The sequence below is a fragment of the Eschscholzia californica genome, unplaced genomic scaffold, assembly GCF_041429995.1.
Source record: "Eschscholzia californica isolate CP2 unplaced genomic scaffold, dmEscCali1.0.p SCAF_5, whole genome shotgun sequence".
NCBI classification, from domain to species: domain Eukaryota; kingdom Viridiplantae; phylum Streptophyta; class Magnoliopsida; order Ranunculales; family Papaveraceae; genus Eschscholzia; species Eschscholzia californica.
This window is the reverse complement of record NW_028238472.1, coordinates 51,576,618-51,595,620: the sequence shown is the minus strand read 5'-3', so window position 1 is coordinate 51,595,620 and position 19,003 is coordinate 51,576,618. Positions and strand designations below refer to the sequence as shown.

Sequence of the window (19,003 nt, the reverse complement as noted above, 5' to 3'; positions counted from 1 at the left end):
TTCATAGACAGTCAAGACTTTCGCATGCCAGACAGTTGCACGCAGGCCGAACAATTTAGCGACAGAGCTAGAAGAATGAGAACGGAGGTGACGTACAAAATTTTAAGGGAGTCACAAAAGGCTTGGAGTAAGATGATGTAAAAGGACAGCTGATAATTGTAAAAAATGTTGTACAAATGTTATTAACTACTGTTGTACTGAAAAATACTTCTGAAAAAAACTTCGACCAAAGGTATTTTAGTTAGATAATGTATTGTCAGTTTTATACTTTACTGTCAATGTTTCTGTTCAAATGCACATACAACTTACATCACAGGTACAAGGCATTACATAATCTACTGCCAGTTTTCTAATGTACAGTCAGTTTTATAATGTACTCCCCGTTTGGTGGTGGACATCAAACTTTTTGAAGGGTAAAAACTTGTACAACTTAGACTCATTCATTATGTACAATTTCGACCAAAGGACACAAGATGTGAAAGGTACTCAATGCTTAGAAAATATCAAATGCACATACAACTTACATCACAGGTACAAGGCATTACATAATCTACTGCCAGTTTTATAATGTACAGTCAGTTTTATAATGTACTGCCCGTTTGGTGGTGGACATCAAACTTTTTGAAGGGTAAAACTTGTACAACTTAGACTCATTCATTATGTACAATTTCGACCAAAGGACACAAGATGTGAAAGGTACTCAATGCTTAGAAAATATCAAATGCACATACAACTTACATTACAGGTTCTAGGCATTACATAATCTACTGCCAGTTATATAATGTACAAGCAGTTTTATAATGTACTGCCGTTTGGTGGTGGACATCAAACTTTTTGAAGGGTAAAACTTGTACAACTTAGACTCATTCATTATGTACAATTTCGACCAAAGGACACAAGATGTGAAAGGTACTCAATGCTTAGAAAATATCAAATGCACATACAACTTACATTACAGGTTCTAGGCATTACATAATCTACTGCCAGTTATATAATGTACAAGCAGTTTTATAATGTACTGCTGTTTGGTGGTGGACATCAAACTTTTTGAAGGGTAAAAACTTGTACAACTTAGACTCATTCATTATGTACAATTTCGACCAAAGGACACAAGATGTGAAAGGTACTCAATGCTTAGAAAATATCAAATGCACATACAACTTACATTACAGGTACAAGGCATTACATAATCTACTTCCAGTTTTACAATGTACAGTCAGTTTTACAATGTACTGCCCGTTTGGTGGTGGACATCAAACTTTTTGAAATGTATTCTACATACAACAGTAGACAACAAAAAGAAACTTACATTTCAAAAGGAAGTGCTAACAAAATACTGGACACTTGAAGAAGTGCTAAACAAAATCATCCACATGAGTGCTAACCCATCACTATATTGGTTCGTTACAAGATGCACGATTATGGGTCGTCAGTTGATTACATCTGCCACACACCCTCTGTCTTTTGGGAAAATACCCGGCACTTTCAATTCGAGTGGTACGAGGTCTACCCGGACGTCGCTTTGTGAGAGGAGGAAGAATCATCGTGTCTGGGTCATATGATTTAGGCTCATCAAACGTAGGTACAGGCTTAACGGGATGACTGTACGTCTTACAATAGGCTTCGGTAGTGAAATTGGAATCAAAAAATGAAGAGGCATCGCCACCGTTCATTTTTATACACAGAATCGCATGCTCACATGGTATGCCTTCTACTTGCCACTTGCGACAAGTGCAGGTCCGTAGCGCCAAATCAACTGAATGGGAGGGCATAGACAATACCTCGTATTGAGCTTCACCGGACTGGACGCACGTCCAACTACAAGCCACTTTGTAACGCAGTTGCATTTCTTTATCTACCTTCGGGCATAAGAAAGTAGACCAACTAGATGACTCAACTCGCCTCTCGTTCATCATATTCATGATCTTCATTCGCAGCATATCGAGCATGACTGTTATTGGCATAACTCTCTCGTCTCGGATCCATGAATTGAAGGACTCAGACAAGGAAGAGCAAATTAAACCGTACCTTTTCCCTGGAAAGAAGGCATCTGCCCAATGAACAGGGTCGACTGAGTTCAAAAAAGCTTCAGCTCCAGGCCCACCCATTACACAAATCTCCCCAGTGTATTTGCTAAAGTCCGAGGCAGTAAGTGCACGAGCCGCTTTGAACATCAATGACTGAAAATAATCTGACTTCTTGGCACCATTTCTAACTCGTAAATTCAAGTTGTTCCGCAAATGCCACACGCAGTAGGAGTGGTTGGCCGATGGGAATACATTCCGAACACCATTTAATATACCGTTATGCCTATCAGACATAAAAGTAAGTGATTCACCAATATCTATACACTTCTTCAAGTTCCCAAAAAACCAGAGCCAGTTGTGATCGTTTTCTACATCAACAACAGCATAGGCAAGAATGAAAAAACCTGCGTACAACACAATGATTGAGTATATACATTACTGTTTCTTGTAAATGTAAGCATGTCTCGGGAACTAACTAATGAACAGACAACTATATGGTTTTCTGACAATTACACAATGTACAGGGAACAGTTTCAAGAGAAATAGAATAATTACCGTCGTTTCCATTCTTCGCAACTGCAGCAAGAATACATCCATTATACTTTGTTTTAGCAAACGTACCATCAACAAATATCAGAGGTCTACAATGCTTGTAACCTTCTATGCATGCTCCAAGAGCAATGAAAATTCTTACAAAACGATGCGACTCTTCATCAACTTCCAGATCGATATGACTGTTAGGATTAGATCGTGACAGAGCATCAACATACCAGGAGAGTTTTGCATAGGAATCAGCTTCATCACCAAATCCTATACAAATTGCCGCATTTCGAGCATGATATGAGTAGTAGTAACTCAGTTTAATACCATAATCTTTTTTGAAGGAACTAACAATATCCTTCGTGCTCTTGGTAGGGTTTTCTCTAATGTCTTCTGCAATCAATAAACTAACAGCTTCAGTCGATAGTCGAGGTTTCCGTACACCAGTGATGAAGTCTTCACAGGTGTGAACGGGGTTGTAGGCTTTCAGGATAAACATAGATCTCGACTTAAGAGGAGCAACCGCGTGTACTTTCCACTTGCATTTTGTACTTTTGCAAACACAGGTGACACGATCGCGGTCATTCTTCACAAACACATAATTGTAACCGTGTTTGATTGAGTATCGACTGAGAGCCTGGCGAAATGCAATCACACCGCCAGGAAATTCTTGACCCTCATGGGTGAATACTTCAGGCCAACTCTCAGACCGGAGAGGTTCTCTTCTGACAAGAGCAGTGGAACCATCACCATGGTTAGAAGGCGGGGGTAAGAAGAAATCACTGGGCGACCTACAAAAATACACAAAGTTTAAAACCAGGAACGGAAAAACTAACCTTACATTTAATTGGGAACCAGACATTTTACAACTCCCAGTCAAAAAAAGGTATAACACACCAAGTACCGTACCGATTCAACTCTTGTGGAATCATTGAAGTGTATGATCGAGGCACAATTGAAGAAATAGGCATGACAAAACCACATTCCAACCTGCATAAGTTAACGAAATATATAGATATATAGGAAAAGGGAACTGAATAATGTACCGTCAACTATCAAACGACAAGGAAACAGGCGAACGGATCAGGAACTTAAATTTGTACAAAATACTTGACCAATATAATTGAAAATATAAGGAATGAAAATGTACCGATTCATTGCTTCTGTACTCATTGAGGGTGATGATCTTGACAAATTTGAAGCATTCGAAGGGAAGAATTCAAGTTCAAACCTGAATAATTACAGGAATAAGGTGAAGAGGTGAAGGAACATGTACAGAAAACTGACCAAGTACAACACACCTTGTATAACTACGTGGGAACTACAACATGTACAACCAACTATAAAGCACAACTGGAATTACATACTGACTAATAAATATACCTATTCATTAAGGGTGGTGATCTTGAAGTACTTGATGGGTAGGGACTGCAGAATTCACGATCTGCTTCACGAATGGAATCTTCATTTGACTGGGACGCCATTTCTTCTCTGCTCATTCTGCATAAGAGAAGGTCGGGAACTTTAGAATGTTCTGTAAATTATCAAACCACGAGGAAACTAAATAACGGACAAGGAACGTAATAATGTACACTACAGTTGAACAATAAAAACGAAAGTATAAGGAATGAAAATATACCGATTCATTATGGGTGGTGATCTTGAGATACTTGATGGGTGGAGACTGAAGAATTGACGTTCTGGTTCACGAATGGACTCTTCATTAGACTGGGACGACATTTCTTCTCTGTTCATTCTGCACAAGAGAATGTCGGGAACTTTAGAATGTTCCGTAAACTATCCAAAGACGAGGGAACGGGCTAACGGATAAGAAACGTAAAAATGTACGGTATAGTTGAACAATAAAAACGAAAGTATAAGGAATGAAAATATACCGATTCATTATGGGTGGTGATCTTGAGATACTTGATGGGTGGAGACTGAAGAATTGACGTTCTGGTTCACGAATGGACTCTTCATTAGACTGGGACGACATTTCTTCTCTGTTCATTCTGCACAAGAGAATGTCGGGAACTTTAGAATGTTCCGTAAACTATCCAAAGACGAGGGAACGGGCTAACGGATAAGAAACGTAAAAATGTACGGTATAGTTGAACAATAAAAACGAAAGTATAAGGAATGAAAATATACCGATTCATTAAGGGTGGTGATCTTGAGATACTTGATGGGTGGAGACTGAAGAATTGACGTTCTGGTTCACGAATGGACTCTTCATTTGACTGGGACGACATTTCTTCTCTGTTCATTCTGCATAAGAGAAAGTCGGGAACTTTAGAATGTTCTGTAAACTATCCAACGAAGAGGAAACGGGGTAACGGATAAGGAACGGAAAAATGTACGGTATAGTTGAACAATAAAAACGAAAGTATAAGGAATGAAAATATACCGATTCAAAGTTGACGTGTTAAGATTAGAGATATGCAATCCGACCTGCAAAAGTTAACTAAACGAAAGTACAGACATATTGCAAAACGGGAACTGAACAATGTACGGTAAACTTGGCCACTGTGTATAAACATGTACAGAAAACTGACCAAGAACAAACACTATATAACTAAGTAGAAACTACAAAATGTACAATCAACTATAAAACAAAAAGGAAACTGTATACTGACTAGTAAATATACAGATTCATTAAGGGTGGTGTCTTGAAGTACTTGATTGGTGGGCAATGAACTAGTGTTACAGTAAATCATTAGTTTCGAAGGAGTTGTTCAAAGGATCCTAATATTCATCATTTTGGTGACCTCTGTTGGAAGTACATCCATCAACTTGAAATTACTTCATTCAATGCAAGTAGATGAGTTTAAATGTTTTTGTTCTTGTTTAAGGAGTATTCAGGGCATAAACATGAAAGGGACAGTCAAGCAAAACAAATATGAATGAAATGTAGTGTCTAACTGTTTGTCTTTAAAGAGCAGTGGACCAAAAGAAACATTAAATGATAACATTGAAGGCTAAAAGATGAGATTTAAGAACATTAAAATGATAACATTAAATGATACCATTCAAGGCTAGAAGATGAGTTTAAATGCTTTTGTTTTTGTTTTTGTTTTTGTTTTTATTTTTGTTTTTGTTTGGGTTTAAGGAGTATTCATGGCAGAAGATGAGTGAGGCAAAACACTAGAGTTCCCTTCAAGCCAGGAAGATGATGAACATTAAAATCACTAACCTGATGTGGAAGAACAGTAACAGTTGGTCTTTCAAAAGATGATGAGCTTCTGTCTATAAATAGAGCTAGAAACAGTTGATAGATTTTGAGCGGGACAGAAAATTTCAACCCAAAAATTTGGATGAAAAAATGGCGCCATTACAGGAGAGAGAACAGAGGATAGAGATAGAAAGAAGAAAATAAAGGAGAGATTTGGGCGGGGAGATGAGGGAAGGAAATCAGATTAGAGAGGGAAGGAAATAAAATTGGAGATATTTTCTCCTCATTTAATGCTCCGGATTTGACAATTTCGGCTCATTAATTGCCATGTCAATCGGCCATTAAGGCAGGTAAGGGAGAAGCAGGCAGGGCAAAACGGGAAGGGAATAACCCTTAGAAACAGGAATTGTCAGATGGATCTGACATTTTGGACCTCTCCCGCAATTCGGACATGGGCTGGGGCGGAAGCTAATTTACCGGGCTAATTTTGGTCCTCTCCCTCAAAAACGCTAATTAAATTAGAATTGACTACAAAAAGAAATAGTTAGGGTCTTAGGGATGGTTGAAATTAACGAGACTAAATGGTTGTTATTATCTCTATAATTGTATGAGAGATTTTTCCTATATATACTATTTTAAAATAAAATGTCAAATAAACCATTTAAAACTAATGAAAATAAAAATAACAACCATTTATAATTTATTTAAGGGAATAAATATTTAGAGATCAGGTGAGAGGAGATGTGTCTAACAACCAGACAAAAAAGGGACTAATTCTGTAGGGAGATTCTCTTATTACTTTAATGTCAGTCACTGACTCACTCACTAATCACCATTATCTCAAAAAATTAGTAGTAAAACAATTTACAATTATCTAACCAGGGTTTAAAACTGTCACGTGACTGTGACTATTAATTCTAATCTAATATTTTTCCACTCCCCTCTTAGACCCTACTAATGTAACGACTTATTTTTGGTACTCGTCTGATGTATCAAAATTGATACAACAAGTCTGTCTCGTTGCCACAATCTCATCGATTAACATAAAGCATGTATTTAGTTTGATTTAGATGAACATTTAACACTTTTCTAATTTTCCTTGCTCTAGAGAAAAAAAATTAGGATCTAACGCATGTACTCTTTCATCTCGACTTGAAAAATAAAAACATTTTACAAATGCATAAAGAAATTTTTAATTTTCTATTATAACGCTCTCAAGAATGCAAATACAAGAAAAACTGGAGAGGAATGACTTTCTCCTTTTTTGCTAACCTTTTTAGTCTAAGGATGAGTGATCTCAAAGTACCAACAAACCTTGTAGATTTTGTTTTATCGACATTTACACGATTTTATTTCGACATATATCTAAATATTCCATGAAATCAGGTGATGAAGAGATTCGACATACAAAATAATGTATATAATATGATTTTATTGTTTATTCACCCCTTCCCGTATTTTCAAGTTATACAACAACCAATTAGAGTTTACTGGCTAATCTCAATTTGTACCCAATTGGAAAAATTTGGTCTTTATATTTAATAAACCTTCTAATTTGACACTAGACAATGATTCCATTAGTTTAACTTAGCAATCAGAGAAACTTGTAAGAATAGGTAGCCAACAACTCTATCACTACTACCACCATCATCATCGGAATGTCATTAGTCATTTCCCTCTCCAATCTCACTTATACATGCATAGATCAATTGATATAGTTACCAGGTCCATTCTATGTGATTCACATTTATTGATCAATTCAAGTGCTTACTCTCTTATGTTAACCAACGCAGACAATAGCGATACAAACCAAATTCCAACAACTAATACAGTTAACTAGACAGTTTTGAACTTCAGTCCGAAAAATTAGCACCGACCACATCAGATGTCGGACTGTAGTTGACCCGAATTTCCGGGCCAACATCAATTTTGGAACGTAAAATTGTACTCAAGTGTAATTATACCAAGTACACCACGTGTCAAAAGAGCACAGCTTGTCCATCAAACTTTTTGATGTAGGACCAAGTATCATAATTTACTAATCATCTTTCACCTAATCTACTAGTACTAGTATTTAAGAAAAAAAAAGTAGTAGAAAAAAACAGAGCAGATAAACTTTCACAGCAAGCTATTACAAGTACCCAACTCACAAAGAACAACACACCAATGCCCTGGTTGGTATTAGAGAGAGAGAGAGAGAAACTAGTGAGAGAGAGACTAGAGAGAGAGAGAGAGTAGTAGTTGTCTGGTTTGGTAGTTTTTCCTCTTTCTTGTCATTTTCATTATTATAGATGAGATGAAATTGATTAGACAGCTGAAATCTAGGAGTTTAAAAATTACTCCATTAAATGTTTGGTACTATTCAAATTGCTTCTTCTTCTTCTTCTTCTAGTATAATCATCTATTTCTCATTTTGATGCCCTAGTTTTCAGTCTCATTTCCTTCAAATGTTGTCTGAAAGATCAAAAACTGGTGTTAAAAACACTGTAAGATTTCTCTCTCTCTCTTTACTTTGATGATCTACTTCTCTCTATCTCTTCAACTTCTATTGATGTTCTTTATTACTGTATTCATGAATGAATTGAAAAGTCATTAAGGATTTGGTGTTTGTTTAGAAAGATCAGATTCTTAGTTTTTTTTAATAGTGTAATACTCTCTTTAATGGCGGTTTATGCTGTATGATTTAGAGTTTTGTTATATCTTCTTGCATTATTGGTAGTTTTAACCCTCATTTTCGTATACCTTAACTTGGAATTTTTTGTTGTATAGGTTTTCAAGAGTGGTCCACTTTTCATATCATCAAGAGGTTAGTTTATGAATTTTCTCTTGTTCTAAGTGGAAAATTTTATCCTAAATTTGTCTGTCTGTAAATGAGTAAATCTATGGTGAATTGATTATAATGTGCTTATTGAATTTGGAAATGTTCAATTTTTTATGATTGATTCGAGGAGTAGGTTTTGTTCAGTGTGATAGCCTTGTTTGGGAGTATTTATCATGGTTGAAATATGTTTATTATTCTTTAGTTTGAGTTTCGACCTTCAACGCTATGCTGAAACTTGGGTTCTAATTGAATATGAAATGAGCTAGAGACGAAGGTTTAATCGTCAGCTTGAGATCTTAATGATTCGACATCAAGCATCAATACAAGTGAAAATTTATGTAGTAAATATGGTCATAAAAGAACTGCCATTTACACCGTAACACATGATTACTTTAGAAGAGATGATTGTTTATCTATGTAAGGTTAGGAATTTGTAGATCATGTAGTTAGAATAGTAATTTGTGTTCTATGTTTATTTCTATGTTCTCTTAAGATGCATCAACCCGACTATGTTCGAATGTAAAATGCAATTGTTTGATGAAGAAATGCATACTCTCCCTGTGAGCAATATAACAGATAGTAGTAATTTTATCCTCTAACTAAAGATAACATTAAAATGTTATAAAAGGATAGTATACAAGCATTAGGCTTTACTTTTGAGTGTCAGCATGTTAATTTTTAGGAATTGGAGTTTATGCAACACTAAAACATTAATGGTTTTTGTTTGCTAGTGAGTTAGTCACTTGATACATTATATTATTGTGGCAATGTAAAGAAGCTACGACATGATTTCTTTCTACATATGTGGTTCCCTTTACGTTTCGAAATCGGTGTTCGCGTTGTACGCCAACCCTTGTTTTTCAGAGCAAAACAGCCTGAGGTAATCTGTTTTTAATTGATGACAACTAGAGGTAATCTGTAACATGCGTCCACTTCCCGTGGGTTTATACCTTAATGGTGACGTGAAAAACTTAACCTGAAGTAGGAAAGTGAACCCTAGTTTCCTAGTAAGCAACCTAAACTAATAAAGTTTAGCCTTAGAACAAATCTACGAGTTTCGGCCGAGATGCCTATTCAAGTTGTAGAAGTTTCTGGACAAATGCAACATAAAGTTATCTCAGTGCGTCCAATTTGTTTTGGCTGAATCGTTGTTTAAAATTGATAGTCTAGAACGAAGTAGGATTGGTGGCACATGGCAATTTAATTTCACTCGTGAATCCCGTGCTAGTTGGGATTTATATTTCCCTTGTATTGTATTTCGAATACCCGTTTTCTAGCAAATGACTGTTCCACTAATTATGACACGTAAGTTTATACAATTGTTCTATTCATAATTTGATGCACACGTTATTTTCTACAATCTTTCCCTCCAAAAAAGAACTTGCCACATTTGTCTTAAGCGGATGTGGAATAACTGGTCAGCAACGGAATGAATTTGACCTTTTTTTCGTTTCAAATTTTCCAAATTGCAATGAATCTTTCTCGATTTCAGGCTTGTTGGTGTCATTTTTATCAGTTTAACTCCTTGCTCTCGTAATCTTGTTTGTTATGTGGTTTCTTGATTACGTTGACTATTTTAGTTAGGATTCTGAAACGTTCCATTGCACTTACAGGAATTGGTTGGAAATCATGGAGGAAACGTTGGTTCATACTCACACGGACATCTCTAGTTTTCTTCAAAAACGATCCTGTCAGTATTAACCCATTTTCTTGTTGAATATCAGTTTATTATACTGGTTTCTTTGTTTGGTTGAAGTTTGATAGCTACTGCTAAGAACACTATTCCAATTATTGATGCTTGCAATCCCTTGACATTTTATTATGAAACAAATAACATCTTAACTAGAAAAGCCCAATAACAGAACTTCTGTTAGTGAGGGGGCATGTTTGTCCCTTTTAGCTTTTTGTGTCTTTATTATTGGCAATATTAAAATAATGTAATAACTGAAATTGAAGAACATTCAGTATGGAAAATAACCATCAATTCATTCAATAGCGTCCGGGAAACAATCATCAGAAAGTGGTTACTTGCCTTGGAAGTATCTAATAAGTTCTTGTTCTTTTCGCAGAGTGCACTTTCTCAGAGAGGCGGTGAAGTGAATCTGACTCTGGGTGGTATAGACCTGAACAATTCCGGGAGGTTAGTACGAGTCTATGACAATAGTGAACATTTATTCAAACCCGACCTGTGCTGCTGGCTGATATATGGAATGGTTATTGTAGTGTCGTGGTCAGGGAAGATAAAAAACTGTTGACTGTGTTGTTTCCTGATGGGCGTGATGGGAGAGCTTTCACTCTTAAGGTGCATGCCCTTGATTCATGTCAACCAATATCATGACTTAATGCATGAAATACTTGTCACGTTCTTCCAAATTGTAATCGTTCTTAAATTTCTAAGGCGGAGTCATCGGAGGATTTGTTTGAGTGGAAGACAGCACTGGAACATGCTCTTGCACAAGCCCCAAGTGCTGCACTTGTTATGGGACATAATGGGATTTTTCAGAATGAGGCAGATAACACAACTGATGAATCTTTTCAACGATGTTTGTATCTCTTCAGAGTATTACTATGAGTTCCATAACTTTGTCCTGCAACTGAAATAGTTACATGCTTTATATGCAATTGTCTTTTCTATTTCACTCATGGACAGACAAGCGCCCTGCTAAATCAATGGTAGTTGAGAGGCCAATTTTACTTGCATTAGAAGATATCGATGGTGGACCATCCTTCCTAGAGAAAGCTCTGCGCTTTCTGGAGATGTTTGGTAAGTTCTCTAGCATTTTGGTTCAGGTTTTCTGCTATTGAAACTAGTCGCAGTAGTGAAGCTGGAGTGGCTTTTAATTTCTGCCAGAAGTACATAGTGTTAGTTTAATTTTTGGCTGTCGTCTCTAGTCTTCTGGCCGTGTTTTGCTAGAAAAGTGAAGGGCATCATGTGTCGTGACTCGAGCATCGCATGAGTTTCTCTTGATAATATATAAAGTATCAGACAAATTGGATTTTAAACATATGACAGGATACCTCGTAAGGGGAGTGGATTTCTTAAAGGAGAAAATATGTCGGTTAGTGGCTTGCTGTATTCTGGTTGATCATGCAACATAACTACTCAAATAATTTAGCAGAAATCAAAATAGGTCAGCTTTAGTTTAAGAAAGAACAAGTTCTTCTACAATGTTATCTCCGTGCAAGATGAAGATAAGAACACATAATCGCGGAAAGAGTGGTAGTAGCTCTTATTCTCGTGAGAAAGAAGAATGATCTCAATGACAATCATATCCTCTTGCTCATTCTGATGCAGACCACTTTCCTTCATAGCGAGGAAGAAACAAAATGAATTTTTTTATTTTTGTGTGTGTGTGGGGTGGGGGGGGGGGGGGGGGGGGGGGTGGGGTCTTCGGGGTCGGTGTTCATGTTGAAAACTGAAATGCCTGAACTTTCCCATGTTCCTAGAGGATGTTAGAGTTTTGTGCTCTTTTGGGTGAATTTTGTGTGCATATTTCATTTAAAAGGATATTTAAACCTTGCATGAAATTTACTGCAATCTTTTCGTTTTATAGGAATAAAAATAGAAGGAATCTTGCGACAATCAGCTGATGTTGAGGATGTTTACCGCCGGGTCCAAGAATATGAACAAGGTTTTTTTTACATGATTTACTGTCGTTAAAAATAGAACTTGTCTTCAGTTATTGTCAATACCCATTTTTTTGAGTTCATTTTGTTTGGTGCCACTGCCACCAAGCTTCAATCTTCTTCCTTTCAGATGATTTCTTATAATATTTGTGTCATTGCTAGGGAGGAATCAATTCAGTTTTGACGAGGATGCACATGTTGTCGGTGACTGTGTAAAGGTATCTCTTCCTTGTGGCTCATGTTTAAATGACTACACAAATGTTTGTTCCTTATGTTGTTCAGTTGCATGCTAACCCATATTATGTTTTTTGTGTAGTACGCGCTTAGAGAGTTACCCTCGTCTCCAGTTCCTGCATCTTGCTGTATTTCCTTATTGGAGGCGTCCAGTAAGTTTGTCTTATAGCTGTTCCTGTGTAGTTCTAGTTAAATTATAGTTTTTAATGTCAGCAATCATTCTAAATTGATCGAAGGGTAACTCTATATTCTCTAGTAATTTTAGGCACGTGTCTATATTTGCCATACTATTTGGTGGACGTGTTCTTCACGTCTCAGTGTTGACCTTCAGAATACCAAGCTAGGTCGGGAGTGCAACTAAAGCTATGTCTTGTAAAGGCTATGAAGTAAGAAACTTCATTTTTCTGCAACTGCAAACTCTTAAATGGGAAATAAAATGAGGATGTCTTCAGAATTACAAGCTCTTAAATGAGAAATTCTGGCATTCTTTTTCATGTTGCTGATTCTGAACCAAACCATGAAAATAAGCTACCCTCTGGGGGTATCACATTCACAAGGGGCAAGTTTATTCACTACTATATATATATTGTTTAAAGATCAATTTAATTCATCTCTATTACTTGTGTATGATGTATTCATGTGGTTGCTTTTCTGTTGGACATGATAAGGGATCGAACAGAAGGAATCTCAGCTTAATGCTTTTCGCTCTGCAATATTTGAGACATTTCCGGAACCAAATCGGCGATTGTTACAGAGGTAATGAATTTCTCCCGGTGCGTTAAATAGAATGCGCGTACTGATGAAGCTTATTATTGAAATATGGTTTACTATGTTCTAAGACACAAGGGCACGATGCAACTCACCTTAGTCATCATGGAAGTAGAAATTACCATCTTACCTCTTCTAAAGTCCTGAGTTTGATTCCCATCTGACTAGCATTAATTAAAAAAGTGAAAAATCTGACTCTCGTTATTTTGCTCAGAATTCTGAAAATGATGCATATTGTTGCTTCTCATGCTTCTGAGAATCGGATGACTCCATCTGCTCTTGCTGCTTGCATGGCTCCCTTGTTACTACGCCCACTATTGGCTGGTGAATGTGAGTTGGAGGAAGACTTTGCCATGAGTGATATTTCAGCTCAGCTACTTGCTGCAGCAAATGCTGCTAATAATGCTCAAGCCATCGTTGCAATTCTGCTCGAGGACTATGACAAAATCTTTAATGTAAGTTTTACTATACCAGTTTATAACATGATTTATTGAGTGATGGGAAGACCAAAGATATGACTCAATGTCATGTCTCTTTCTATTCTTTTTTGAAAATTCTCTTTCTATTCATAAAAATAAATTATTGCACCTGATGATAATTATAATATTGGAAGCTATCATTAAATGCTCGTTAGGCTCAAATGCAGATGTGGGTCGACATTCTACATATTGGATTTCTGAACTTTTATTGGTTGACATGTTGGGCATCCGCAAAATGTGTTTGGGACTGGTTTTTGTTAGAAATGAACTCAACCAAATATGGGGTCATCTTCGCACTTTAACAAAACTTAGGCCATTCACATATTGTCAGGATATACTGACAATGGTTTAATCTTCAGTACCCTGTTGCAAATTGTTGTGGATGAACTTACACAGATCTCTAAATTGTTATCTTCTTCCTCGACTAATGCCAAAAACTTGATATGCATTACGGGAATTCAATTTTGATCTTCTTACTCTTATCTGCCTCTCCCCTCCCTCTTTTAGGATGATAATCTACACATATGCTCTTCTTCAGCTGATTCTCAGACGGGAAATGGTGCCTCAGAGGGATCAACTGATGATGAAAATCTTTATGTCAAAAGTGGTGGATACCATGATGCAGAAAACGATGTTGATCCAGAAGCATTTGATGATCCAGAGCGTGCACATAGTGGAAAGTTTAGTGAAAGAAGTGGTTATGCTGGAAGTGATCTTTATAGACATAAGGTTCACTATCTACTAAGCCTTCTGGGGATTGTAGTATGACAGCATATAGTTTTCCTACATTCATGACGTATAGATACTTGTTGGTGGTTTGTTTTGTACATCAGTTCGTCCTTACGTCTGTCCTCTTTTTCAACTTTACAGGGGTCTGAAGGTGATGGTGGTTCAGATATTGAATCCATTGGAGAGACTAATGGCATATCGAATCATAAGTCTCTAAGAGGCTCCGATTTTCATCTCAATGACCAAGACATCTGCAAGAAAGAAAGTGAGAGCCCAATACCCGAGACGCACACTCCGAATAGTTTACCCTATGGCAAACCTAACCAATCAATGTCAGACCTGTTGTCGCCAAAAGAACAAGGTCTTCACGCACCCATTGCTGGTCCTCATTTACACGCAGAAAAATCTACAAGTAAACTAGCTAGCTACAGCTTCAATGCAAAACGTCCATCCTTTTGGGGAAAAAACAATGTGAGTTGGCCTCTTGTTTCTTGTTTTTCTTCTTTTGGTTGGATTTTAGGCTATTTTAAACAAGGAATTATTTTTTTTAAGCAAAATGTGCATATGACATACTTATGTGCATCAAATAACTTATAGCAAGTACTGACTCTCCCACACTTGCCATTAATATGGCATTTGTTATGGCCTGATTGTTTTGGTTAATGAGAAAAATAAATGTTTCACTACCTTATATTTCCAGGCACGAAAGAATCTTTCAGTGGAATCATTTGACTCATCTGGAGAAGAAGAGTAAGTTTTTCCCTTTTTATCTTTGTGGCATATCCAGTGTTCATCTCTCTCTCTCTCTGTAACTTAAGAAAATGTAATCCCAGTAAGAAAAATAGCACTCAAGCAGCTTGTTTGTTGTGTTGACTTATTGAATTATCTCGATCTGTTTCTTACTCACAAATTATTCAATTACTTTCATTTAGGCTTGCTATACAGAGGCTTGAGACGACAAAGAATGACTTACGGAATAGAATAGCAAAAGAGGTACTAGTTAACTTTGTTTGCCTTCAATATTGAATCTTGCAGTAGTATCTTAATTTGGGTGACTCTGTTCTCCAGGCTAACGGGAATGCAGTTTTGCAAGCAAGTTTAGAGAGAAGAAAACAAGCTTTGCATGAGCGACGCTTGGCACTTGAACACGATGTATGATTGCCTTATCTTTTATCTGTCAATTCTCTTTGAGATATTGAGTTTGAGTTTACATTTTATTTAGCCATGTAAAATGCGATATCATGCGGTTATATCGTATCATCGAGTGCCTTCTCAAGTTGAGGGAATCAAATGCATAAAAGTTATGCTACCTCTATGTTGTTACTTGTTAGCAACCGTGGTCATATTTTGATGGCCTATGTAGCATCTATTAATACTCGTACCTACACCACCTGAATCTCGAGACTCAGAAATTCAACTGGTGGAGAGAGACTCTTTAATGGACATACAATATAGACTTGTGTGGAGAAATATTCATTGATTTGTATCTAAAACTTAATTCCTTTGAGTCTAACCTCAAATATTATAAGATCGTAAACCTCTGTGATTTGAAACGAACCAATCTTAATCTTATATCGAGGAAGATCTGCATCTGAAGTTGGTGACTGACTTACTCTTCGACCTTCTCTGACTTAGGTTATATCTCATCAATAACAACTAACAAACATGATGAATGTCGAAGTCCCGAATTGTGTCTGTATATTCCTCTACACGTTGGTAGCTACTGCTTCTAGATGCTATCGATATGAACCCTTCTCAAATATATGCGTTGCTCAATCTCCATATCCACACAGCGACTAGAAACACATCAATTTTAAAAAACAGACTCTGCGACATGGATCATGGATTTTAAGAAAAATCAATGTCTAAAACATGTTCGGTCGGTTTCCTCATTTTAAAAATGTACTTAGTGCAACATTGTACTTCACTGTTCAGGTTTCCAGACTGCAAGAGCAGTTGCAAGCTGAGAGAGATCTTAGAGCTGATCTGGAGATTGGTCTGAGCATGTCACCGGGGCAGTTTTTTAACTCTCGTGGTATGAACCCCAAGGTTGGTTCTATCTTCTCTAATTTGTGGTTGATTGACAGTCAGACAAATGATCTTTATTTTAACAATCTTATGGCTGAAGACACGAGCAGAACTGGAAGAAATCGCCCTTGCTGAAGCAGACGTCGCTAGGTTGAAACAGAAGGTCACGGAACTTCACCTTCAACTTAATCAACAAAGTCAAAACCATTATGGCACCCTTTCTGATGCAAGCGATCATTACCAACATTTGCAGAATCTACATTCGCAACAGTGAGTTGCCTTGAGTCACTATTGTCTTTCTTATTGCAATGTTACTTATCTGTTGCTTGTTATGCATCATATTGCATATTAGGATATTTTACTGCTACTTAGTCTGTTAGGGAAACTTGGGCTGATTTTCCATTTGACATCGGAGGACTTTGTTCTAATATAGTAATAGGAGCGTTTACTGAGCTTCTCCTGATGGAGCAGCCTATATTTTAGAGTTCAGAGATGTTAAATCAAGTTTTCTACCTTGACCGTAGTTCTCTTCTCTAAGTTAATAATCACTTCAAAGAACCTGTAGATGATGTAAGCTCGTTGTTGCATCTGATAACTTGTGCTTTCTGCCTTGTCCATTTTCTTGGGTGTATCAACTCTGCATCTGTTTCACTCGCAGGAAGGTTCTTCAACAAAATTTTGATACGACTGTTGCCTTCTGTAATCATGAAGCTACACAACGAACTGAGGTATTTCTTTCCAAATGTTTCCCTTATCTACCTCAATTTGAGCTAATGTTCTATCAGTTTCCATAAGGCCGTAAACCAATTAGTGCTTTTCGTTTCCCAGTCCACTGGTATGTGTATTTAACACAGACACACAGACACAGACAAACACACAGACACAGACAAACACACAAACTGGTATGTGTAATCATGAAACGAGACAAAGAACTGAGGTATATATATATTATTCCGATAGATAAGCAGGCGTCGTTTGGGCGCTGTGGGTTAGAAATTAAGCCAAATAACAAAAGGTCACAAACTCTTATTCTAGTCAGTCAAAAAACTATTCTAGGAAAGTACGCCAAGAAATAAAATTGAAGGTGATGTTTATTTACGTATTGTTCGATACAGGAGAGCTCATTAGGAGCTGATCGGCGGAACATGAAGGAGCAAGTATTTTTGTCTGCAACTAACAGCAAGCAGCTATTTCTAAAGCTGTATGGCGAGTCAGCAAGCTTGAGTAATTCAAAAAGTACTGAGGCATCTACTAGTTTTTCTGCAGATGAGTTCTTCGCAGTCGACTCTGCATCAGCTCCTTCCACGTCTAGGCCAATTGAGGTAAAAATGGCACCAACTTCCCCACTTCAGCTATGCTCTGTGATTAGGTAATCCTAGATAAACCATTTGTCCTCACCAAGTGAGGTTGCTTCTGACGTGTAAATTACGTGTCGATTGTGGCATAATCAGAGATATTGGATCTCTTCCGACTGAGGGTGATTATGATCGACTCACATTATCCAACGTTATCCTCTTCTCACCATTTCCTTTTCTTAATATGATTCTGCTTCCTATGATCAAATTCCCTTCACATTGTCAGAAGAAGCTATACATCTATAAATATATGCCATGACTTTCAGTCTCTAACCGATAATCAATGTTAACAGGCAACGGAATATCCAAGACATCATCCATCTGTGCCTTCATCAACACTGGTAGAACTAACAACACGTCTCGATTTCTTCAAGGATCGGAGAAACCAACTCATGGAACAGCTCCACAATCTCGACGCTAGCTTTGCAACATCAACTTGTCAAAACTTGGTATATAAACAACAACCATCATTCCCTCCACCTAAATAACTCGTTCATCATCTTTGGCGCTGTAAAGATTTCCGTGATTTCTCTTTTGTATATCCATGGTATACTGTTATATAATCGTGTTCCGCTTCTTTCTTCGCTTGTCCAATTTATTTTCCCTTAAAAAACAAATAATTTGTATTCAGTTTCTGATGTAGAAACTCACGTCCATTCTAAGTATCAAAACACATTAAATTTTCTGCGAGATTTATCGAGTTTTTTTTGTCTTCTCTCGTTTCTTTTGATTGTCTTGTCTCATTAACTGATTTATGTGTATATATTATAATGTTGTAAATCTTCTGTTAAATTTTCATGGCAAGATTTTCGAAGGAATTTTGCTTCTCTTATTTTAAGCTTATACTTTGTTTCTCTTATGAAAAAGACAAATATTCAATTTCCACATTCAACAATGATAAAGGAGTTGAAAAGCCAACCACTGGTAGCCTAGTTGGTCAGTGCATTTACTCTCCAATGGAGAGGTCCTACGTTTGATCCCATGGAAGTGCAAGTCTAGAAATATTGAACTTGGGTATAAATAAAAATAGTTTATGTAGTCTTTATGTCATTTAATTCGTCAGGCTATAGGCTATTTAATCCGTCGTACTTTAGACCATGTAGTATTTTGGCAGTTATCGTGCTTATCACATCGTCTCGATGTATCAATGCCTCGTAACTACTAACGTAGATCGTAGCGGATTTCTCAAAAAAAAAAGGTACCTGAAAAAATGTTAAAACACA

The 19,003-nt window shown here is 36.9% G+C and overlaps 2 protein-coding genes across 3 annotated transcripts; one reads left to right on the top strand and one right to left on the bottom strand.

Moving 5' to 3' along the window:
* Positions 1-1,144: 1,144 nt before the first annotated feature.
* LOC147540400 (uncharacterized) lies at positions 1,145-5,026 on the bottom strand. Its single transcript, XM_086644352.1, has 8 exons — positions 4,975-5,026; positions 4,719-4,835; positions 4,207-4,323; positions 3,951-4,067; positions 3,718-3,798; positions 3,477-3,557; positions 2,583-3,358; positions 1,145-2,431 (listed from the first exon to the last, which is right to left on the bottom strand). Exons 2-8 carry the CDS (start codon positions 4,832-4,834, stop codon positions 1,392-1,394), a joined length of 2,328 nt encoding a protein of 775 aa, XP_086500478.1. The 5' UTR covers position 4,835; positions 4,975-5,026; the 3' UTR covers positions 1,145-1,391.
* Positions 5,027-7,799: 2,773 nt separating this feature from the next.
* Positions 7,800-18,495, top strand: LOC147540399 (rho GTPase-activating protein 7-like). 2 transcript variants are annotated; one of them, XR_015224900.1, is made up of 22 exons: positions 7,800-8,225; positions 8,509-8,545; positions 10,174-10,250; positions 10,630-10,700; positions 10,784-10,862; positions 10,959-11,103; positions 11,211-11,324; positions 12,115-12,192; positions 12,350-12,405; positions 12,504-12,573; positions 13,090-13,177; positions 13,404-13,644; positions 14,176-14,397; positions 14,539-14,868; positions 15,098-15,147; positions 15,330-15,390; positions 15,466-15,549; positions 16,333-16,446; positions 16,526-16,695; positions 17,084-17,153; positions 17,254-17,747; positions 18,074-18,495. XR_015224900.1 is itself a non-coding variant. In XM_086639046.1 (22 exons), the coding sequence occupies exons 1-22, from the start codon at positions 8,187-8,189 to the stop codon at positions 18,266-18,268; spliced, it is 2,598 nt and encodes an 865-aa protein (XP_086495172.1). In that variant the 5' UTR covers positions 7,800-8,186; the 3' UTR covers positions 18,269-18,495. The 2 variants fall into 2 exon arrangements, 1 of the variants encoding a protein (XP_086495172.1); XM_086639046.1 differs by having other exon boundaries at positions 17,541-17,747.
* The last annotated feature ends 508 nt before the right edge of the window (positions 18,496-19,003 follow it).

Excerpts from the sequence above, each read along its gene's own strand:
- LOC147540400 (XM_086644352.1), bottom strand. The coding sequence starts at position 4,834 with ATGAACAGAGAAGAAATGTCGTCCCAGTCAAATGAAGAGTCCATTCGT. Across the intron at positions 4,324-4,718 it reads TCACCACCCTTAATGAATCG|AATGAACAGAGAAGAAATGT; the intron begins GTATATTTTCAT and ends TCTCTTGTGCAG. Across the intron at positions 3,799-3,950 it reads TCACCACCCTTAATGAATAG|GTTTGAACTTGAATTCTTCC; the intron begins GTATATTTATTA and ends GTAATTATTCAG.
- LOC147540399 (XM_086639046.1), top strand. The coding sequence starts at position 8,187 with ATGTTGTCTGAAAGATCAAAAACTGGTGTTAAAAACACT. Across the intron at positions 10,251-10,629 it reads TTTTCTTCAAAAACGATCCT|AGTGCACTTTCTCAGAGAGG; the intron begins GTCAGTATTAAC and ends TTCTTTTCGCAG. Across the intron at positions 10,863-10,958 it reads GGAGAGCTTTCACTCTTAAG|GCGGAGTCATCGGAGGATTT; the intron begins GTGCATGCCCTT and ends TAAATTTCTAAG.